This window comes from Nyctibius grandis, chromosome 25 (genome assembly GCF_013368605.1).
Source record: "Nyctibius grandis isolate bNycGra1 chromosome 25, bNycGra1.pri, whole genome shotgun sequence".
Classification (NCBI taxonomy): Eukaryota; Metazoa; Chordata; class Aves; order Nyctibiiformes; family Nyctibiidae; genus Nyctibius; species Nyctibius grandis.
In genome coordinates this window covers 4,910,652-4,931,566 of record NC_090682.1, presented here as the reverse complement: position 1 = coordinate 4,931,566, position 20,915 = coordinate 4,910,652, and the positions used below count along the sequence as shown (strand labels likewise).

The following is a 20,915-nucleotide window of genomic DNA, read 5'->3' as shown; positions in this document are numbered from 1 at the left end:
AAAAAATCCTCAAATACTTCATTTTCTTTTTGTGGCTTCACTGTATACATGAAAGTTTGAAATGGAAATGAGCCTCCCTGGGGAAGAAACTTCAGACGGGACTGTGCGGGCTGCCTCTGGTCTCGTCTGCTTGTCCGCGGGGGAGCGGGACCCCTCAGGAGGTGAGGGGAGAGGGGACAGCTCGCCCTGCCTGCCACAGGAACGGCTCCGGAGCGTTGGCCCTGCGCACCCAGCATCACCGCACCCTGCAAAGCCTGCCTGAAACGTGCCTGACCTTTTGCTTCGGGCTTTAATTGATTCCCATCTCTCTCAACTGCTTCGAGAGTCGACCCTCAACCCTCTCCCAGCCCACACCGCTGCGTCAGGTCCCATAGAGTCGGCTGAGTGCATTCAGCCGTGCAGGGGATTACGCTCATTCCCATGAACTCTCGCTTAACTGAGTATCCCCCAAAGCTCCCAGGAAGACTCTGGGGTTCCCCTGAGCAGCGCTGGCATTATCTTCACTACGTTACATTTACCCCATGCAAACGTCCCCATTTTGCTTTCTTGCCCTTCATGTAACGTGGGTCAGAAGTGACTGTGACTCAGTGTTGTATGCAAAGAACAGCTTTCCTGACCCCTTCTGCAACTGGAGACTGCCCTGAAGCACAGCACCTAATTAAACTTGTTTTATTCTTTGTGGCTGCAGGTGTTTTTATTGTTCATAAACCTATCCTCCCTCTCTTCAGCTATTCTCATCTTCTGTGGGCCGTGATTCTTTTTGAAATGTCCATTTTATAAATCACTTTAATTAGTTCTATATCATTCTGTTATATTTATATCACTTGATTTAGGTTTCAGATTTCTTCCATTGCATCTTATATATTGCTTTGATTTTATTTATGGTGTTTCTTGTGCATTTGCATTGCTCTCCTTAGATGGATATCATTTTGGCTGGATTTACAGTGTATTTCTTCAGTTAGATTTATATCACTTTAATTAGATTTATATCCTTTTAGAATCTGAGGGCTTCACTTAGATTTATAATACCTCTTTTACTAGGCTTGTCTTGCATAGGAGATTCACATCCTTTTTGTTTTAAAGGATAATGCTTAACTCAACGCTGATGTTGCTTTATCTAGGCTTTGGTCAGCCTCCCAATTAGATACACGAAGCAAGAACTCACCACCTGTTCTTTTTCCCCTCTAATTTCCACTGGGATCATTCCAGCATAAACTGTGCTGATTTAAATTAACCTTTTCCAGGTCAGCACCAGCAGGAATGTAGTAGAGATCATCTCGCTAACTGGATTCCTCAGAATACCCAGTGGGAGTCCAGTCAGTGAGATACCACTTCTATTCCTTTCTTTCCCATACACTAAATATCACACCATCAAAGGGCAGCTGAGCACATTCTCCCAGCATGGCAGGGGGCCAGGACTGTACTCTGCCAGGAAGCAAGACTCCGGGATCAGTGTCCAGTTGGGTGATGTAGTCTCCAAACTGGGTTTTCCCTGTCCAAGCAAGTGCCCTAATCATGAAGGAACTGGGTGTTGAGGGAGCAGTAGCATTTCCTTCTCCACGTTCCTTTTTCCAGGAAAATACTCAAATGCCTTAAGGAGAGCTCAGAGCTGGTAATCCCATGCATAGTGGCACCTCCCTCCTCAGCATTTCCAACTTGCTGGTGTCCCCAACACCATGATTGTGCAAGGGGAGCAGGCACCAGGGCGAGGCCATGCCCCCTCACTCCTCGTTTTGAGCTGAGGTCTTGCAGGACATGAAATTCCAGTGTAAGACTGTCCCTCGACACCCTGGCCAAGACCACAGCAGGAGGAAAGCAGCAGTGCTCTGAAAAGCCGCTCTTCCATTTAACAGCCACAGAGGACCTGGCTTTGTATTTCCTTGCCCAGCTCTGAGCACATCAGCGTTAGAAATCAGCTGGAAGGGATCTAAATCCACGTGTTTCATGGCGAAAGCCAAGCTCTGATTGAGATGGGTCAGTAGATGTCCTTGGGGGCTGTTATTTCAGATGTTCACAGCAGTGGGTTTGAATGGGATTCCTGTATTTGTGCAGCATTTGGGAGCCCATGTTAAACAGGCCAAGGGCTGAGTTCAGGAAAGGAAAAGTTTTTCACCTACCAATACCTTTGTCCTGCCCTGTCTCTGTCTCTCTCTGACCTCCCCCCTCTGTGTTTATTCCCTCTGTGAACAGGACAAACCCCATGAGGCATGAAGCAGTGAGGGAGGTGAGGAATGTGTTACAGAAAGCCTGTTGTTTGATAGTTGAATCCAGATGTTCAGGGAAGGAGCAGAGCTGTGTGAGTGGGACAGACAAAGGCTGGAGCAGAAGAAAGTAAGGGGCACTAAGCCTGCCTTGCCATTTAGACCAGTTAAACACAGAAGGGATGTGAATTTGACTCTTCAGGTACAACTTCTACTCTGCCCCCAGCAGAAGACAGAAGCTGGACCAAAAGGGAAGCCTGCCCAAATTTTCAGCACAACAGAAGTTCTGACCCACAAAAACTACTAAATGCTACTGTCCTATTCCAGTGTGATGTATTTTGGCCCCCACCGAGTGCAGTCTTCTGCAGAGGGCATCCACAGCCAATGTGGATGAGCCTGCTTAGTTGTGAGCCTGCTATTACTCCTGTAAGGAGCTGTAGGACAGTGTTAGCCACAAGGAAGATTTTCCAAGCGTTTCCCAGTAGCTCCCAAATCTACACCATCAGCGTGAACTCTGAAGTCTCTCCTTCAGACAGATCAGACTCTTCCACGTGATCCTTCCAGCTCTCGTGGCCTTTCTAAGGAAGGGCAGCCCAGATCTTGAGTACTGTTAGTGGATGGTCCCCACCAGCTCCCACGGTTCAGGAGTTCTCTCTTGGGGCCTCAGGTCCCCTGTGAGGGATCCTCATCTGTATTGCATGGTGTGCCTTCAAGGGTATTAACTTTGTGGCATTTCCCTGTTTTGCCCTAGCTGCGAACTAGGTCACACGGACCATGGCAGGAGCAGGCTCATGCTCTTGAGTTTCTTCCCATGAATTTACCCAGGAGAAAAAGGGGCAGAACCCCTCCAGCACACCCCAAGAACCACTCCGGCTGCTCTCCTCCCCCCTTCCTCTGCCTTTCTCATCCTCCCTGCAGCTGCATCCAGCCTCTGCATAAATGAGCATGGTATCTCAATTAATGTGCATCTAATCAGGACATCAGCATCTCTGGAAGAGAGTCTGCACCAGCTATAGGGGTTGAGCACTCAGTTAACCTCCCAGTGCTCTGTCACTGGGGCCTGTTCATTTAATTACACGCAAGCTGCTGTACTCCTCAACCTTTTAATTGCCCAGGACAGAGAATAGCATGGTAAACAGGTCAGAGACAGAAGACGCTAGGCATTGTTTTAAGACAGTAAAGCTGTTTTTAAACACCATTCTGAAGCTTGTTTTATGTAATTGCTGAGAAAAGGAGGGCATTCAGGAGAGGCAGCAGGGAACACTCAAAAGGGACACTGAACAGATTAATGAAAAATTACTTGAAGCCTGATTCCCTTCTGTAACAGTAAGATCTCTACTGAACACCACAACACAAATCCTTTCCCAGAGCTTCAGATCAAGACATAGGTCCTCTGTAGTAATATTCCTGATAATAGCTGGGATTTAGTCAACAAGTTGGGGGACTTGGAGAGTAAAAAAAAATCCAGTTAACTCTCCCAGAGCTCTATTAGTTCTGCAGTGCTGTGAACAATAGTAAAAAGATGTTTTTTATGTGTTCAGATCCCCAAAATAGTTTCCCTGATTGAATCCTTCAAAAAGCACTGATGATTCTTTCATGTAGCTTTAAAAGTAGAGTTTGGCATGAAAATGAAGGATGGAAGATTAAAGCAATCAAGGCAGAACATTTGGGCCTGATCCCTGACCTCAGTTACACAAACTTCAGTTGAGATTAACACCAGTGTAAATAAGAGGAGAAACTCAAGGACTGAACAGGCAGCAAAAGCTTGTTCTTCGTTGATTTTCATTTTGAAGACAGATCTCCCAGGCTGTTCTGGACAACTACTGAGTGGGTTTTCAGGGCGCAACCAGAAGTCTGGTTTTCCTTCCCCTTGCCTTCACGTTACTGCCCTGAACTCTGTCTGTGCAACCAGTTAGCCAGAGTGCTGGAAGGAGAAGTCTGCCTGGCTCTCGGTATGTGCACACAGAGCTCTCCTCAACCAGTAAGGGAAATAAACCTGATGAGGCCAGAGCAGGGGACGGAAAGCTTTGGTAAACCACAGGCAAGCTGCCCAGTGAAGGCTGGGAGAGAGGATGGCTCCCAAGATCTGCTAGCCGGATTAGCAGTCTGATCAGGACACAAGGCCTGAGGCTGCGGTGACAGGATGTTTCCTGGGGTTCTGCTCAGCTCTGCAGCCTCCAAGATGAGCGAGCTGTGCAGTGTTTTCCCTCCTGAAAGTGCTGCAGGAAGGACTGCAAACCTGTGAGTGTGCTGGGAGCAGCTCCCAGAGAAATGCATTGCCCCGGGAGCATGGGGAAGCCTCCTGAAGCTCCTGTTCTATCTCCCTCCAACAGCACATCATGCTTCCCAGCTTCAGCAGGGTCAAGATCTTGCTTTTTCCTGTTGCACTTTGTGGGGGTGATGCTGGTCTGTTATAAGTGAGCATAATCTAGTCTTAAACCTCTTACACTGACAAGCAGGTGTATGCAACAGCCTTGATGCTTGCTCCATCCATCTCCATGCCGTAACCAAGCAAGGGTGTCGTGTACAGTTCATTAGACACAGCCCAATAAATCACCTTGAAAGAAATATGGCTTGACATCAGTGCTTTGTTTGAGCTCTGACTTGGAAAAGACTTGCTGTCAGGGCCCTGAGCACACCAGCACGCACTAATTGCCCCAACAAGCCTCAGCCCACACACCCTCTTCCCAAGGGCCCCACAGCTCCATTTAAGCCCAGGCCCCTCAGCCCTCCCCTGAGCTGGCTGTATGGAGCACCCCGAGGCGGGCTGCCCCACTGGAGAACGTGAGCAGTGGGACAAGGCTGCATCTATTGCCAACACAGGCACGGTCCAGGGCAGGGTGAGCAGAGCAGGCTTACTGGGGATAACTGGTTCAGCCAGCAGTCCAGTGAGCACCAGGCAAGTGTAAGATGATAAGCCAGGTCCAGGGTCATGCTGAGGAGACAAGTCAAGCTGAAGAGATCCTAGCAGCAGTGGAGTTCAGGTAAGGGTTTGGGGACCATGGTCTTTGCTTAAAGGGAGCAGTGGAGCTGGTGCAGAGGGAGGGCTGAGGCTGGATGTGTAAGGCTTGTTACTCTTAGAGCCCCATCAGTTAGGTACGGCACAGACCTTCTGAGGGTGCCCTGCCTGGATGTGTGCCTTCCCTGACAGCCAGGGCTTCCTAGCTGCTTTGTGGCTTCTGCGCTGCATTTCTGTTCAGCAGAGTGCATGATGCTAGAGGCAAAGGCAACTTGAAACAGACAACAAGAGGCATTTTTGAAGAAGCAGAGACAACTTGGAGGACCTAGAGCTTCTTGGGAACCACTGTGGTTGTTGATTCAGCACTCTGAGGGGAACCACGCTGGCACTGATAAAGCTTGTTTCCACAACAGCAGAGCTGTGTGGGACTAAGATCAGCTGAGATCTGGAAGAGGTGTGGTGCTGCACCTGCATGAAAGCCCCCTGCAGCCCTCCAGTCACCAGACACAAGCAGCGCTTGCTTTCTCTCTGCCGCAGAGGACAGGAGGTGTGTCTCTTGCCCCTCCGAAGACGAGGGATGCAGAGAGATTGCTGGCAGCAGAGCAGTTCTCAGCAAGCTGCTCTTCCCCACTGCCCAGCCTCACACAGCCCAGTTCCCCACTGAGTTACCAAGATTGTTTCTTAGAATAAGCAGCTCATTCACAGCAAACATCCTCACTCTTTGATGTATTGGTGGTACTGTTGTTGTGGTGTCTTAAATACCTTGGTTTCATGCTCATAATAAAAAAACTGGCCACAGAGGCTTATTGTAAGTTGATGAGAAAGTAGCAGTAATTATTGCTCTCTCCTCCATGGGCGGGTAAACTTCAGATGCTAATGGCCTCGAGAGTATTGACTGATTACTCACACTGGGGCAAAACAGCAAGGGGAAAGGGCCCTCATTGTCTTTGGTATTAAATACTCCAGTGTTCGGGGGGTTGGGCAGGAAGCATCCTAGACTGCATGAGAGAGAGTTGCAGCAGTCTGATTTTGGACTAAAAGGGGAAAGGATTTTTTTAGGGGGATGGTGAGGGACAGGGCAGATGTATTCCTGGAATGGACGAAGGGAGAAGATGATGCAGGTATTCATGCATCATCCAGCTTGACAGCGTGCACGCAACAGCAAGTGGGTGGAAAGTGGTGAAGACGGGGTGGCTGCAAACATTTTGTTTGCCTGATAAATTTGCATGCAGGGAAGGCAGGGCTCTTGCAAGCAGTTTACCCAGAGAGCCATGTGTGGGATGCTGTAGGACTTCTCACACTCTCTGCTTCTATTTTTCCCTTGCCTGCCAAGGCTCTAAGCTTTTAGTCTTTGAGTCCAGGTCTTAGCGGGCATTGATCCCTTCCTGGTTTTTCAAGGTGCCAACGTGACACTGAGTTTCTGTGCATGAAGTTTTGAGGTGAGGAAGAGAGAATGAAGATTTGTAGCTTGGCCAAATATTAGTGGTTTTCCCCAGGGATGACAAAGGATGCATCTAAGGCACGAAGGCAAACCCCATGTCGGATTGTAATTCCCTGCTCCCACGCACTGCCCTGCTGGAACTTCACAACAAAGCACAGCGGAGAGTGTTTTCTTTTAACAGCATATTTTTCCTTAACCTTGTTCTCAAACACGGCTGAGGTATTTTAATGGAAGTTTCCTCCCAGTAAAATGACTGTAGCACACACACATACCAGAAACTCTTGGCCTGAACTATTAACATTCAGTAAAACTAAATGCAACTCAGCAACTGATCCTGCAGTGGGAACATTGAACTGTAAGGCATGCTTCACCTTTCCCGTAGTTAAGAAAAGAGATGACATGCATGAAGAGCTGTCCCCTATTAGCAAATAGCAAAGGTAGAAGAGGCTGACTGACACCAGTAAAGTATTGATTTGGCCACTCAGACCTGTCCCAAAGTCTTTGAGCTGTACTTGCTCTTCAGTAATTCTCCACCCACCACTAACCTTCACGTGTCTCTTGCTGGGATGCTGACCAGCAGTGTCTGTCGCTTTCACTTGTCAGCTTTCTGTCTCTTTCAAATCTCAGCAAAGTCCTCATCTCCTGTGCTCCCTGATTACCTTTCTGTTCCCTGCTATCTGCTAAAGAGCTACTTGCTCTTTAATTTGGTTGCCTGCCAGTGTTTTGAATCCCCTCCCCACCCTCCAGTATTTCTTGTGTGTTTGTCCATTCGTTTTGTGGCTGGGATCAAATCTACCATTCCCAGGTCAGATTCAAGGTTCAGTTGTGCCCTGCTCAAATTGCGATCTGCAGGACTACAGCATTCCTGGCAAGGTGCTGAGCTTTGGAAAGAGCTCTCTGAGACAGCCTGCTTTCTGATTTCCTTTGCTTTAGGAGGTCCCAGGAGAAAAATGATACCACTTAGTCAAGCCAAATTTGCTAGCTCGGCAACACAGTGACGGACAGTCCTGAATTGCCTCTCGCACCCCAGGATCCAGGTACGCAGTGGGCACTGCTAAAACCTGCAGCTGGGAGAGCGTGTTCCCGCAGACGTGTAGAGCTGCAGGGAGTGCAGCCTTATCTCCCTTCATCCTTTATCCTCCAGCACAGGCACAGGACCACGCTCTGCTCTGGTGCTTGGGGCTCGGTTGCAAGCTGATGGACCTGAAGTAACCGTAGTGCAGCAGGGAAGTTGATTCCCAATTTGGGCTGAGAAACGAGTATGGCCCTTCGGACTGGAAGTCTTCCAAGGGTTAGCGGTGCCCACTGACCTCAGGGCACTTTTCCTGCTGGAGTCCTCCTGTCTTTTTGCTTAATCTCCTCTGAATAAAGACGCTGTGAGTGGGGCCTTCTCCTTTGCAGCTTTTGTCATGAGGAACTGTCATCTTGTACGTTTCTACTTTGTGGGCCCTCCCTCTCTTTCTGTATCTGAGCTGAGCCGTTTCTTTTCTCCCTTGTTTTCACATCTTAACTTTTTCTTCTCCTCTGCTTTTATTTTTAGTTCTGGAGACAATTTCAAGGGGACTATTTGTTTGAGGGCAGCTATGAAAAGTTAGGGTTAAAACTTGTGTGAGGTCCCACAAAAAGCACTTCGTGGACAAGAGTGATCTCTTTGCCAGGAAGCGTGGATTTCAATGCTTTTTTCTATTTATTTCTGTGCTTCTCCTCGCAAAGCTCGTTCTCTGAGGCCCTGATCCTGCTGCGGCAGTGACCTTTGTGTTTGCAGAGAGACCTTTTCAAATCAAAGGGGCCCTTCATGAGCATCTGCCCATCTGGAAGTGATTGCAGAACTGGGTGGGTGAAGGGCAGATTTGGAGCCTTTTGACTGTGAACTGCAGAGTCTGAAAGGACCCAGGTCCACATGCCTGTGAAAGAGAATCTGAAGTGGCTGCGTTACACCCTCCGGGGCAGGAGTACATCCAGCGCGCCTCACAACAGAGCTGTAACACTGCGCCCCGAGAGCAGCCTGAGCGATCATGTAAATGTTGTTTGATTCGCAGCAACCGCCTGTTTAGAGGACTCTGATTTATGTGCATTTGTGCAGGCGGGAGAGCTGGGCTTTGTTGTTAACGCTGCCCTCCCTTCTCCTTGCCAGTTTGTAGGGAGTTGTGTATCCCAAGGGAAAAAAAAAAACAACGAAAAGCGAGTGCGGGAGAGCCCCGACGCTGGCAGGAGGAGATGCCTGCGCATCCTCCCGGCACCCGGCCGGCGGGAGGGCGCGGGGTGCGTGGCCGGGACCGAGCTCGCTGTCCCGGCCCCGGGGGGACGCTGCCCGCCCCTCCCCGCGGCCGGCGCTGGCCCTTTAACGGCGGGGCGGTGCGCTGCCTCGGCGGGGCAGGTCCCGGGGGCTGGGGAAGGAAGTGACGGGCGGGGGGCGAGGGAAGAGCCCGCCGAGGGCTTCAATGAAAAGGGCGAGCGGGCGGCGCGCCGAGCCAGCCCAGCGGGGCCGGGGCTGGGGCCGCGGCGGGGCCCCCTCCCACGCCTGCCCGCCGCCCCATGCAGGCGCTGCCCTGAGCCCAGCGGCGGGGGGGATGCGCGGCCCCCGGCGCCGGCTGCCGGCGCTGCCCGCCCTGCTGTGGCTGGCGCTGGCCCCGCTGCCCGGCCCCGCGGCGCGGGCAGAGCTGCGGGTGCGGGTGCGGCTGCCCGGCGGGCAGGTGACGGAGGAGAGCCTGCAGGCCGACAGCGGCTCCGACTGCATCAGCCTGGAGCTGCGCACGGCCGACGGGGCCCTCGTCACGCTCACCGCCGACTTCAGACAGGTACGGAGCGGGCTGGGGCTGCTGCCCCGCTGTCGGGGCGGCTCCGGGGGCTCTGGGGTGTCCCGGTGTGTGTGTGTGTGTCCGCGCTCGCTCGCAGGGATGCGCGGCTTTCCCCGAGGAGGACGGGTGCGCCGCAAGCCGGTCCCCTCCGCGGTCCCCCAGCCCCGGGAGGGCGGCGGTGCGGTAACCCGCAGCGGGGTGTGCGGGGCCGCTCTGCCGCGGCGATTCCCGGCTGAGCTGGAGGAGATCAAAGGCTGCGGCGTGGGAACTCGGGCCCTTCGTGCCTCGCAGGTCAGCAGATGGGCTTAGCGGGACTAAGTCAGGACTGTCGCGTGTTTTTTGTGGGATGAGTGCTGGTGGTATCAGTACACGGGGTCCCTCTGGAGCTGGGACCGACTTGGAGCCTGGGAAAACCCTGGCTGAGGCTCGGGGAGCCAGAATTGTTTCTGAGGAACGGAGAGTCCTTTTGTATGTGTCGGGAAAAGTCTGTCCACCCTCAGGCAGTGCTGGGGTCTTTGTTTGCGGTCTCTGCAGAGCGATTCTTGCACATATAGCTCCAAGCTATTTAGGCAGGCTGCTGTCCCCGATGGTGTTATACCTGTAACCTGGGCTGCCTCTGTGGTGCAAATAGGTGGTAAAGAACCTAGTGGGATTGGTGGAGAAGCCTTCCCCGCACACCCTAGCAGCTCCGCTTCTCTTTGCTGAGTTGGGAGTAGCGTTGTTTTGCATGGCAGGCTCAGCAGCAGCTGGGCATGGAGCGGGGCCAGGGCAGGAGAGCCCGTGCCGTGGGGAGATCTCGGGTTCCTGACTCCTGGATGGGGGTGTTCGTGCTCTGCTGTATGTCTAGGACATATCTCTCCACGATGCATGTGGGGTACACTTAGTTCCTTAGGTAGATTCCTGCTGTCTCTGGGAGCACGTGTGAGTTTGGTGTGAGAAGTGGTTGACTGACAGCTGTCTGTGGGACTGACAACAGCCCTCCCGTAAGGGGAGCCTTTCCTCCCTGCCCACTGTGTGAGTGGTGGCCTCTCTGCAGGGAGGTGGTACTTGCTGAGCTGAAGCCCAAGATCCCATGCTTCTCAGCAGGAGATGGCAGCTTCTGGGCCAGCGTGGCGTTCTTTGGAGCATGCCAAGCCTGGCTGGATGCAGCGAACTTTCTATTGCACAAGGAAGAGCTGTTTGCTGCTGCGTGGGTGGCACAGCAGTCCGGGTGGCATGGCAGTGTTATCTTGTTCCAACCCTCTGTTCAGACTGTTTGCTTAGGTGGACTTTGGTTTGCAGCAGGAGGAAGCTCAAACCCATGAGATAGGAAGGTGGTGTGTCCTAACCTGTTGTGAACCTTGGAGCCTTTTGCCAGAGTTTGTTCTGGTGCCTCTTCCCCTTTCAGCTATGCTGTTTGGTCCCAGTCTCCTTGCAAGCCTCTCACATGGCCCTCTTCCATCTGGAGGGTGCAGGGTCAAGCCCACCTCTTTCTGAGATGCTAGCAGAAGCCATGGTGATTTTGGAAGTGATGGCATGCTCCATGTACTCCAGCATGCATGCACGGAAGCAGTCCCCTGACTCCTGTTAAAAAAAAAAAAAAAAAAAAAAAATAGCAAGAAGACATGGTACACCAGGGAAATTAAGGGAGGGAGGAAGGGCTCCTAAGCCTGCAGATTGCAAACTTGCATACCACAGCGTATTCCTGGCCAAGGGAAATCCAGACTCATTGCAGATCCTCTAGGTAGTCTCTTTGGGAGCCTTGGATGTGACTTGGGGACTTCTGGTGTCCTGAGCTGTTGATTGTTTCATCATTTTTCACTTGCTTCAGCTCTTCTTGAGGAGAACTTGCTCTCAAATCTCATCTACAAACCCAACAGAGTGCATGTTAGCTCTTCTCTCACTCTCATCCTTATTATAGTTGAGCTGCTTCTAGGGACGGGTTCTCTGAAGGTATCTTGACATCAGTATGTTAAATCCTTAGCTCCATGCAAACCCTGAGCTCCTGCTGAAAATACACAGGAGATGGTCCCTGGAAGGCTTGGCCAGTATCAGACTTGCAGAAGTCCATTCCTAATCTTCAGTTTTAGAGCAGTTAGGTACTGACTCTCTCTGTTTTATGGCTTTGCTGGAAAATAACTGGAAAAAGCCAGAAAAACATAAAGGACTGAGGAGATGAATTTGCAGTGCAGTGAGTAATGATGTGAGCAGGCAGCTGCCTGGCCAGGCTTCCCCTTCTGACCTGTTCTGGCTGCATGCAGGCATTTCCCTGTTCTGCTCTGGTGCTCATTACACAACTTCTTCTCTCCAGAGAGAAGGTCTTGAGGCTCTCAGCCTTGGTAAAAGCAGCTGGGGTTGTTGATCTGGCTTTCCCAAGCCAGGTTGTGCGGTCATGCTGTGGCCAGGGTGCTGGGGTTTTGCACAAATGATTTTTCCACTTCTCTGGCTTAAACTGCAGAGGGTTAGTCCAAAGGCAGGGTTTGGTTTTTTTTTTTATTTGCTGACAAGAAGTTGCTGCTAGACCAGGGGCTGGAGGAGAAAGGAGTTACAATGAGATCACAGTTTATTTCTCTCCTCTGATAGTGGTGGATGCTGGGTGAGACTTGAGCAGTGGTTGGGTCTTCCACAGAGGTGGGATTTTCCACCCCTGCCTCCCCTCCAGAGCTGAACCTGAAGGAGGCATGTCCTCGGAGCACACCAGGTTTTTTTTCTTATTCTCTAGTGCAGCACAAACTGGTCAGCAGGAGTCCAAACAGGGACTTGATGTTTTCTGGGCAGTGCAATAGTGAAGACCATTTCTGTTCTTGCAGTTTGAAAGAATGTGATGAAAACACTTCTTCTTTTCCTATGTAGTACTGTCAGGTATAGAACATACTGCAAAAAAGAGTGAGGAGGGACAGCAACCCTAAATACTGTGTCTAATTTGAATAGAATGATCTTGCCAGTTGTTAAACAGTGGCCTGAGAACGAAGTGGGTGGTTTTATTCCAAGGTCAGCACAAAGACATAGAAAAATTCCTTTTTTCCTTTTCATTGCTGGAAAAGATGCATTGGAAACACAAAGGAGAAAACATGGGTAATGGTATTTTAATGCTTGCACTGCCAGTCCTTTCAGTTTCCTTGTTAATAAAGCTGATGTTATGTGATATTCTGGGGTTGTGTTTTGAGAATTTCCTTATGCCAGATAGCTGAGTATGAGGCAATGCACCAAAGCATCTTCATTCTAGCCATTTCCAGTAGAAGAGGGGTTAAAAACCACAATCCCCAGCCAGTCAGGGTAACTCAGCTGGCTGGAACCCCAGTGTGGATGCAATAACACATTCTCTGTGTCCTACAAGCACAATGACTTTCTGGCCAGCTGTAGCTGTTCCCCAGGGGCAGTGCAGGCAGGGCCCCGGCCACAGCAAAGGCTGCTGACAGGGGAAGGAACTGGGCGCAGGAGTGCTGGCATTGCCCAGTGCCCCAAGCAGTGCGTGCCCTTTGCATGTACCCCCGGCTCTGAGCAGGCATGCGACAGCAAAGACAAAAGCGGGTCTCGCAGCAGCACTGCTGTCCTTGGGGGAGAGAAATTTGGCAGGAAAGCTGAATGGCTTGCGGGGAGGAAGGCATTGAAATAATTTATTTCCTTGGGAACTGGTTTGCTCCCCTCAATGTGAAGTCAAGATGCTGGGCTCGGATCTAGACCACACAGGCTTGTAAGTCTCTACTGGATAAACCCTAGAAATGGAGGTTGAATTGTTCTCGCGCCCCAGATGATAGTCCCTGGAGGAGCTGGCTGAGGACAGTGCGAGGAGGGAAGAAGTTTGATGATTTCCCTGCTCCTCTTTGCAGGCTGCTCTTTGCTGGGAGTCCCTTTGGTAGGTGCAGGCAACCTGGGCTGTTGGGAGCTGGATGCACTCATTTCCTTTCTGCCTTTAGGAAAGAGAAGCTGCTCTCCCCTTGCTGTGAAAGCCAAGGCTGCGGTTACCTCCAGTGCCATGGTTAGAGCACGGCTGCAGAACTGGTTGTTCTCCGTTACACCAAGCGTTTGTCGTCCAAACCTAAACAATAGCTGTAACTGTACCCGCCACACGAGCGTGGGTCAGGGCCAAGGATTCTCAACGCCCCCGTGATGAGTTCATCCGGAGAGTCCCCGTGTTGCAAAGGCAGTGTTCTGCTGGGACTTGTTCCCTGCTGGGAAATTCTGCAGAAACCCAGAATTAAAGGTACTGTTTGTTGCCTTGGCTGGGTACCCACCTTGGCACTGATTCACCCTGCTGCTGCTGGTGGGAAAGAGGTGAGGTGGCTGGGGAGGGAAAGGCTCGCTCTGAGTAGGAAAAACTTTGGTAGCTCTTTCCGTCTAAGAAGCGTGACATATTTTTGATGGGATAAGCTTCAGTTCTTGCTCCACCTGAGGTTGCATAGCCAGGGCAGGGAGAGCTGGGAAAGCTGAACAAGGCTTTGAGACAGAGAGGTGAAGCAGGGCTGGGGAAAAGAAGAGACTGACTTCTTGCTCAGGAGAGAGTGGTCACTGCAGGGTACGAGTGTCACAGAAAATGGGCCAGCATGTGGCAGTTTTAGCCTTGCTCTGAAATCCACAGCAAGGCTTGCTTTGAGCCAGGTGAAGGTGGGATTTCACTCTTCAGAACAAGGCGTGCCATAGGAGCCAGCTCCTCGAACAAAACAGCTTGATTAAAACTGTTTGTTGGCTCACTGGCTATTTCAGTGCTGGCAGACCTGGACCATCCTTGTCTTTCCCAGTGCTGGAAATCCCTGACACTTGGAGTTCAGGCAGCACCAGAGCCCTCTTCACGCCAGAGTTGCTTCCTTTAGATGCTGTGGAGTGAGACAGAGCTGGGAGAGGGACACGGGCCAGAAGCACTGGGGACCCAGGGAGGAGGAGAAGTGGTGACCCTCTCTCTGGGGGACCCCAGCCCAGCATGGGGAGGTTTGCAGGGGCTGAGGGTGGCTGCTCGGGGCAGTCGCTCTACCAGGCAGCAGTATCAGCAGAGCTGGTGGCGTGGCTGACTTGGATAAAGATCTAGCTTCGGTGTTTAATGTACCGTCCATCCAGGCAGCCAGGCGCAGAGCCTGTCTGATTTGTCTGGAAGGGGCTGTGGCAGGCAGGTGGGGAGCAGAGGGCTGGCTGGGACGTGGAAGAGAAGGCAGAGAATAAATAGTGGGCTGTGTAAGCCAGTGTGCAGAAGAACTCAGGGCAGACACTGCTTAGAGCTTGTAGAAAAGAGAAAGTCTCCCTTCTTGGGGCAGAAAGAGGTCTGGAGGAAGCCGAGCTTATGAGCCGTACAACAGGAATAGCTCAGGAGGAGAGGAATGATCTTAGCAGCTTGGCATAGCTTCTGCTTGCTGGTCCCTAGCCACCAATATCTGTCCAGCTCTCTGTGGAGGACATTGTTAAGAGCGACGGCTGCGGGTGGGTGCCAAAAGGCAATAATTGCTTTTCATACTGAGAAGGAGGCACCGTTCCGATCCGTCTGCTTAGCCCTTGTAGTAGCATGGTCTGACACCAAGGTGGGGGATGACGGATTCCCAGAGTATACAAATGCCCCGAAGCCAGAGGCCAGATGAATTGATACCTGCATAGAAATCAGTGTTGATTTGTGCCAGAACAGGATATAGGGAGGTTTTGCTATTGAACAAGGTATTCTGTGAGTCTACGTGAAGGTAATTGTGCCTCGTTTCCAAGCTGGTTTTGGAGATGGACTACAATCCATGTCAGAAGCTCTATATAAAATGCTGGAATTACTGACCCAGGCAGAAAAGGTCAGCTGCAGCTGATCGTAATGAGGTCCTTCTGGCTTTAACAATTTGACTCTCATTTCTGTTCCACATGCTGTTGGGTTCAGAAATGAATAATTTGTTCTTCAGGATACCAGTTGCTCAGAAGCAAGTAAGAGAAGGCAGCAGAGGAAATTTGGGACTGTTTGCCCTAAGTAATGCATGGAGATAATGGCTATGTGATATTTGTTTAACAAAACAAAGCGAGACTCCTTGGAGGCTTGCCTCCCTTCCTGGTAAAGGACAGAAAGCCCCAGCTGTTGTTTGAGGAAGCCATGGATGTGGGATGTGACCTGGCAGCAATTTGTCTTTGCCACAGTGGGATTGCGAAAACCCGTACATCTTTACAGACACCAGTTGTTATGCTGCAGGCTTTTGGGTGGGATTGAACCTGGGACTACACCCCTGTGCTCAGGTAGCAGAAGTATGAGACCTTTGACTTTGTTCTTTTGGCTGGAGCCTTTCTCTTTGACCGTGACTTCTCGGTTCACCCCGCTGATGCCAAAGGTCTGTGACTCTCACTCTGTTTATTTATCTCTTTTTCAGGAGGTGAAGATCTTCCGTGCCTTAATCCTAGGGGAGCTGGAGAGGGGCCAGAGCCAGTTCCAAGCGCTCTGCTTCGTCACACGGCTTCACCGCAACGAGATCATCCCCAGCGAGTCTATGGCAAAGCTGCGGCAGGTGAGAGTCACCCTGCAGCTGTCTTCAGGGCCAGCTCCGTCCTCCAGTCCATCCTGGGTTTCTTAGAGCTGTCCTGCCTGGATACCCTTCCCAGGCAGCTGCCCGGTTGTTCAGATATCAGACCCTCCTTTGACCACCCCTCCTGCTTGAGGGACTCGGTATTAAACTAAGTTCATCAATAGTATTGATCCTGTTCTGCTAAAATACTAGAAGGAGGCGTGGTTTAATTCAGCCTGGTCTGTATCAAAGGGTTGGTGGATGGCTAGAGCTATCACCATGAAAATCCCTGCCCCACATTGCCCAATGAAGTAAGTGCTGATTTGGGACCTTTCACCACAACAAAGCATTGAGAAATGATCACAGGCAAATCAGAGCAGTGATGAACTATCATCAGTTTCAGCATCAGCAAGAAGTTTTTTAAGTGCCTTCCATCCAGATAGGATGCAGGTGCATTTACAGAGGAACATCCATTTGCACATCTTCTTATCCTGGCATGAAATCATGATGTGCTATAAGGAATAATTTGTTGCAACCAGGATTCAAGTTTTTGTTATTTCATCCTCTGCAGAAAAACCCCAGGACAGTGCGGCAGGCTGAGGAGGTGCGGGGCCTGGAGCATCTCAGCATGGATGTAGCTGTCAACTTCAGCAAGGGGGCCCAGCTGAGCTCTCACATCCACAATGTCTGTGCAGAGGCCAGAGAAGCAATTTACACTCGAGAAGAAGATGTCAAATTTTGGCTGGAGAAAGGTCAGTTTCCTTCAGTTTCGTGGGAACTGCTCCTGTCAGCAAGCTGGCACTCTGTGGTGACCTCACCTGCCAGGTTTCTGGTGATCAGCACAGATCATTTTGGTTCTCTTTCACTGTCTTTATGGTGGGTGAGGCATGTGTATCGCTTACACATCCCATTGCACTAGTCTATTTGTTAGCATAGCTGATTCTTTGGTGGTGCTCTCCTAGTGAACCTGAGGCAGGTATTTTCAAGGTAACTTTTCACCTGATCCATCACCCAGAAGAAATATGTTCTTTACACACCTTATGTATCTTTTGGCTTATTTCCCCAGGACCCTTTCTTCTCCCATGCTTCCTGTTCAGACTTGTGTCCAAACAGCCCCTGGAAATGCTCTCTATGTACCCTCATTCTCCTCAGCTGTCCTGGGGACTGTCCAGAGAGAGCAACACATGCTTTGGTGGCTCTCTCCTTTGGCCTTTCCTTTTGGCAGCACCCTGAGCAATGTCTCTCTGCTTTCTCCCGCAGGGGTGGATGGCTCCATGTTCGAGGTCCTGCCGCAGACAGCTGATCTCCCTGACCTGCAGCGGTGCAAGCTGTGTGCAGACCGCTGGAAACCCTGCATTTGCAGCTACTCGCTGAGCATCGAGTGGTACCCGTGCATGCTGAAGTACTGCAAGAGTCGTGATGCGGGGGGCAAGGTTTCTTCTTACAAATGTGGCATCCGCAGCTGCCAGAAGGGCTACACCTTCGATTACTATGTGCCGCAGAAGCAGCTGTGTCTCTGGGACGAGGAGACCTAGCAGAGCTGGGCCAGACCTTTTCAAGGGGCAGCTCATCTGCCTCCTGCCACCGTTTATGACACTAAGGGCCTCCTGGAGCTGGCTGCTCCAAAGAAGGAATATGGTTCACAGCGGTGCCTTGTACCAGGAGAGCTCTGTGTGCGTGCCTTTCCTTCTGGCCCCTGTGACTCCCTCCCCAACTGACACTGCCTCATACTGTGATAAGCGTGCTCAGCTCACCACGTGTTGATGCTCTCCTGCCAGCTGCCAGGAGATCTGGCTTCCTGGAGGAAGCAGGAGACGTAGGTTTCTGGGGTGAAGCATTGGGAGGGGTGTGTTTCGCCCTGCTCTGGAGTTAGCAGATGTGAAAGGGGGCAGCTCTGATCAGTTATCAGCCTCAACCATCCTGATGGTCAGGGCAGGGAGAGAAACGGTCTTGATGACCTGGGTTGTCAAACACCTCTGCCACTGAAGAATCTCCTTCACTGACTTCACCACCTGGTGACACAACAGCATTTCCCAATGGGAAAACAGCTGATTTATGGGACCACATACCCTGAACAAGTAAGGTACGAAGCCTGCCCAAAGCAAGAGCCTGCCTGTAGCTTTTTCTAGTGTCCAACTAGCTGTTATAGCCTTCCTATGGCTAGAAGATATAATGGGGGGATATATCCCAGCAATGACTTTTGCCCCTCAAGGGCTCTAATTAATCCCTGTTTAGACTAATGAAGGCCCAACTTTTTGTGTTGGTCCTGTGACTCTCCCACTAAGAAAGAAAGAAACATCTAGAGACTTGTCACTACAATCATTACGTTGTGGTTGCAAGGGGGGAGGATGATCCCAAGTGGGTTCGGATGGTCGTTTTGAAGAAGACAACATTCTACATCTACGTCCAGTTTTATGTCCTACTATGCCAGCTATTCTCAAGAAGCCCTTAGATAATTGTACTGCTTTTCTGTGCCTTGGTTTCCCCTATATGTAAAACAGGGACAACACTGAAGCTGACCTTAGTCCTGGTATATACCTGGAGGGCATCAGACAAAAAGCACTGCAGGAGCACTGCCTGGTTCCTGTGTCCTCTTCCACTCAAGTTAGAACAAGCAGGGAGGGGAGAGAGGCTGTTGGGGTCTTTGTGAACCCCTGTACCTCCTGGTGAAAAGCCTTCACAATGTGCCTTTTTGCCTAAAATACAGGAATTTTGTCAAAAAAAAAGAATTTGGTCACAATTATTTTTGTATTGATCACTTAGGTGGAGAAGGGAAAGGTATTTTAATATTGCAACATGAAGTAAAACACACTTGAAATGATTTTTTTAAAGCAAATTATTTATCATTTGTAAGGTAAAATAAACTGATTTTTTTAAAGCATCCCTGGCCTAAAAGAGTCTCTGTGTATCATGATTCTGTGTGTGATCCAGTTGTCTGGGTTCTTGATTAAGAGTTGTTCCCTTACTTGTAAGTCCAAGCCTGCACCGAGGCCTTTGAAGACCCATGGGTGGGGGGGAGCATCCTGCTGTTCCGCAGCACTTACCGATGTGGCCCTGCATCTCAAGCACACCGTACACCCAGCCCGTCGGTAGGGAGACAGCTTTGACTCATCGCAAGCAACTGTGGAAGCTTTGAGCCTGAGCTCTGGTGCAGTAAAAGACCAGCAGTAGAAGCAGGTCCTGGGATTAGGGAGGCTGGTGCCTGCTCTTCTCGCTGAGTGATGGTGGGGGTCCCATGAAGGGATATTACATAGATGTGGCTGGAGACTTGTCTGGGTCCAGCAGCCTCAATAAGGTATTCTTTGTCTATGCTGGTGCAGCTATAGCTGGGGGAAGATGAGTGTGGCAGAGTTTTGGGCCAGCTCAGAGCTTAGCTTAGTGGCTGCTTGAGGGAGAAATGTGGAGTGCTGATTCCCCCTAGTGTGGTGAATGCAGAGAGATGGGACAAGGACTTCTGCAACCTCAGCCCTTCTGCCCTTGAGCCACCAAGGCACCTTACCCCCTTACTGTGATTTCTGCAGAAGCTGAAATTGCTTCTTTTTCACTCAAATGGACAGCATTTACAGGGGTGTGTTCTCTGCTGCCTCGGCTCCCACTGCAGCAGGACACCGTGGGACTTTGTCCCTGCTTGCCAGAGTTAAATCCAGCTGTGGGAGAGGTGGGCTGTGAGCAGAGCAGGAAAGGATTGCAGGGCGGCTGCATGCCTTTCTGCTGGGAGCCCTGCGTAGCACATTTCCACTGTTGGCTGCTGGGAAGGGACATGAGCTTGCTCTGGGAGCATTGGGTCATATCCCGCTGAGCTTGGATGTGCTTATTTTGTAGCAGTGAGGCTCTGGGGTGCCTGAATCACAGAGACATCCCAGCCCTTCCCCGGTTCTTTTGGCAGCTGACGAGTTCCCATGCCACTTCGGGAAAGCAGCATGGTGCACAGCAGTACCAAACCATCCCCTCAGCTCTATGGGGTGATGGAGGAGCCTTTTACAAGCCGGACCTCTGTGCAGCAGCACAGGTCAGAGCGTGTTTTGAGCTGCTGCATGGAGCAGGGCCAGCACTGTGCGGTGGGAGCGCTGGGAGTAGCAAATAAGTGAAGGACATGAACTCTAGAACTATGGGCAGTATACACTGAGCTCAACTCGATAGTAATTTCTGGGTTAGAGTGTGCTCCAGCAGAGCTGGGCTTTGAGGGGAGGCGAGCAACTGGGGCATGTCCCTCAGGTGTGCTGCAACCCACCACGCTTTCCGAAGTGCGGGAGGGAGGTGGTGCCTCCGCTTTCCCGATACCAATGCCACCTGCCTGCCCTGAGGCTACTGGGGTCTGGAAGGGCTCCCCAGGGGCACCCTGAGTTTCTGGAGCAGCTGCCCGAAATGTTGGACCCCGGGGATGGGGAGCCCGGGACAGCGCGGCCCGGGGATGGGGGGCCCGGCACAGCCCGGCCCGGGGGATGGGGGGCCCGGGACAGCGCGGCCCGGGGATGGGGGGCCCGGCACAGCCCGGCCCGGGGATGGGGGGCCCGGCACAGCCCGGCCCGGCACAGCTGCGTTTGCGGTGCAGGTCTCCCGGGCTCCACAAGCGGGTGCTGGCGCAGCGGCGCGTCGGGATGCGCGTAGGGATGATTGTGGTCCATGCCCCAGCCTACAGCCCTGCGTCTGGTCCCCGCAAAACCTCGCTGTCCAAAGGCCATACTCCATAAACTAAGTGCTATCAGCAGAGCTTATCTTCCTTCGGGAGGGGAATAAACATTGGCAGCAGGAGTGGAGGAAGGCAGGCATACAGCGAGGATGAGGGCGGATGGATCATTCAGTGATGGCCATGGAAAAAAAAAAAGGGGGAGCATAACTGCTGGCATCTAGGAGCGATCACCTCAGGACAGGGTTAAAGCAAATCTGCCTTTGCCCGGAGAAGGTGGTCTGATTTCCACAGCAGAAAGGAATGATGCTGCTGTGATCCCTCCCCTGTTTTTTCTCTCTCTCCGGGCAGCAGAGGCCAGGAGAGGGCACTGCGGGCCTGCCTATGGCCGGGCCGGCAGCCCCGGCCGGGGGGTGCCACCCGCTCCGGGAAGGTCCTGCCTCCCCGGGGGCTCCGGG

General features: G+C 51.6%; 1 protein-coding gene and 1 long non-coding RNA gene across 2 annotated transcripts in view; both read left to right on the top strand.

Moving 5' to 3' along the window:
- The window catches only part of LOC137673552 (uncharacterized), a 143,821-nt gene extending 143,239 nt beyond the window's left edge, over positions 1 to 582 (top strand). Inside the window, exon 5 of the long non-coding RNA XR_011049756.1 lies at positions 56 to 582. This is a non-coding gene — a long non-coding RNA (uncharacterized lncRNA). The remainder of the gene's footprint in view (positions 1 to 55) is intronic.
- An 8,460-nt stretch (positions 583 to 9,042) lies between these two features.
- OAF (out at first homolog) lies at positions 9,043 to 18,690 on the top strand. Its single transcript, XM_068418366.1, has 4 exons — positions 9,043 to 9,399; positions 15,699 to 15,833; positions 16,402 to 16,582; positions 17,091 to 18,690. Exons 1-4 carry the CDS (start codon positions 9,043 to 9,045, stop codon positions 17,363 to 17,365), a joined length of 948 nt encoding a protein of 315 aa, XP_068274467.1. The 3' UTR covers positions 17,366 to 18,690.
- Positions 18,691 to 20,915: the final 2,225 nt, after the last annotated feature.

What these genes read in the sequence shown, in the direction of transcription:
- OAF (XM_068418366.1), top strand. Translation starts at nt 9,043, where the DNA reads ATGAAAAGGGCGAGCGGGCGGCGCGCCGAGCCAGCCCAGCGGGGCCGG. An exon ending in TCACCGCCGACTTCAGACAG is followed by an intron (nt 9,400 to 15,698) that starts GTACGGAGCGGG and finishes TCTCTTTTTCAG; the next exon opens with GAGGTGAAGATCTTCCGTGC. An exon ending in CTATGGCAAAGCTGCGGCAG is followed by an intron (nt 15,834 to 16,401) that starts GTGAGAGTCACC and finishes CATCCTCTGCAG; the next exon opens with AAAAACCCCAGGACAGTGCG.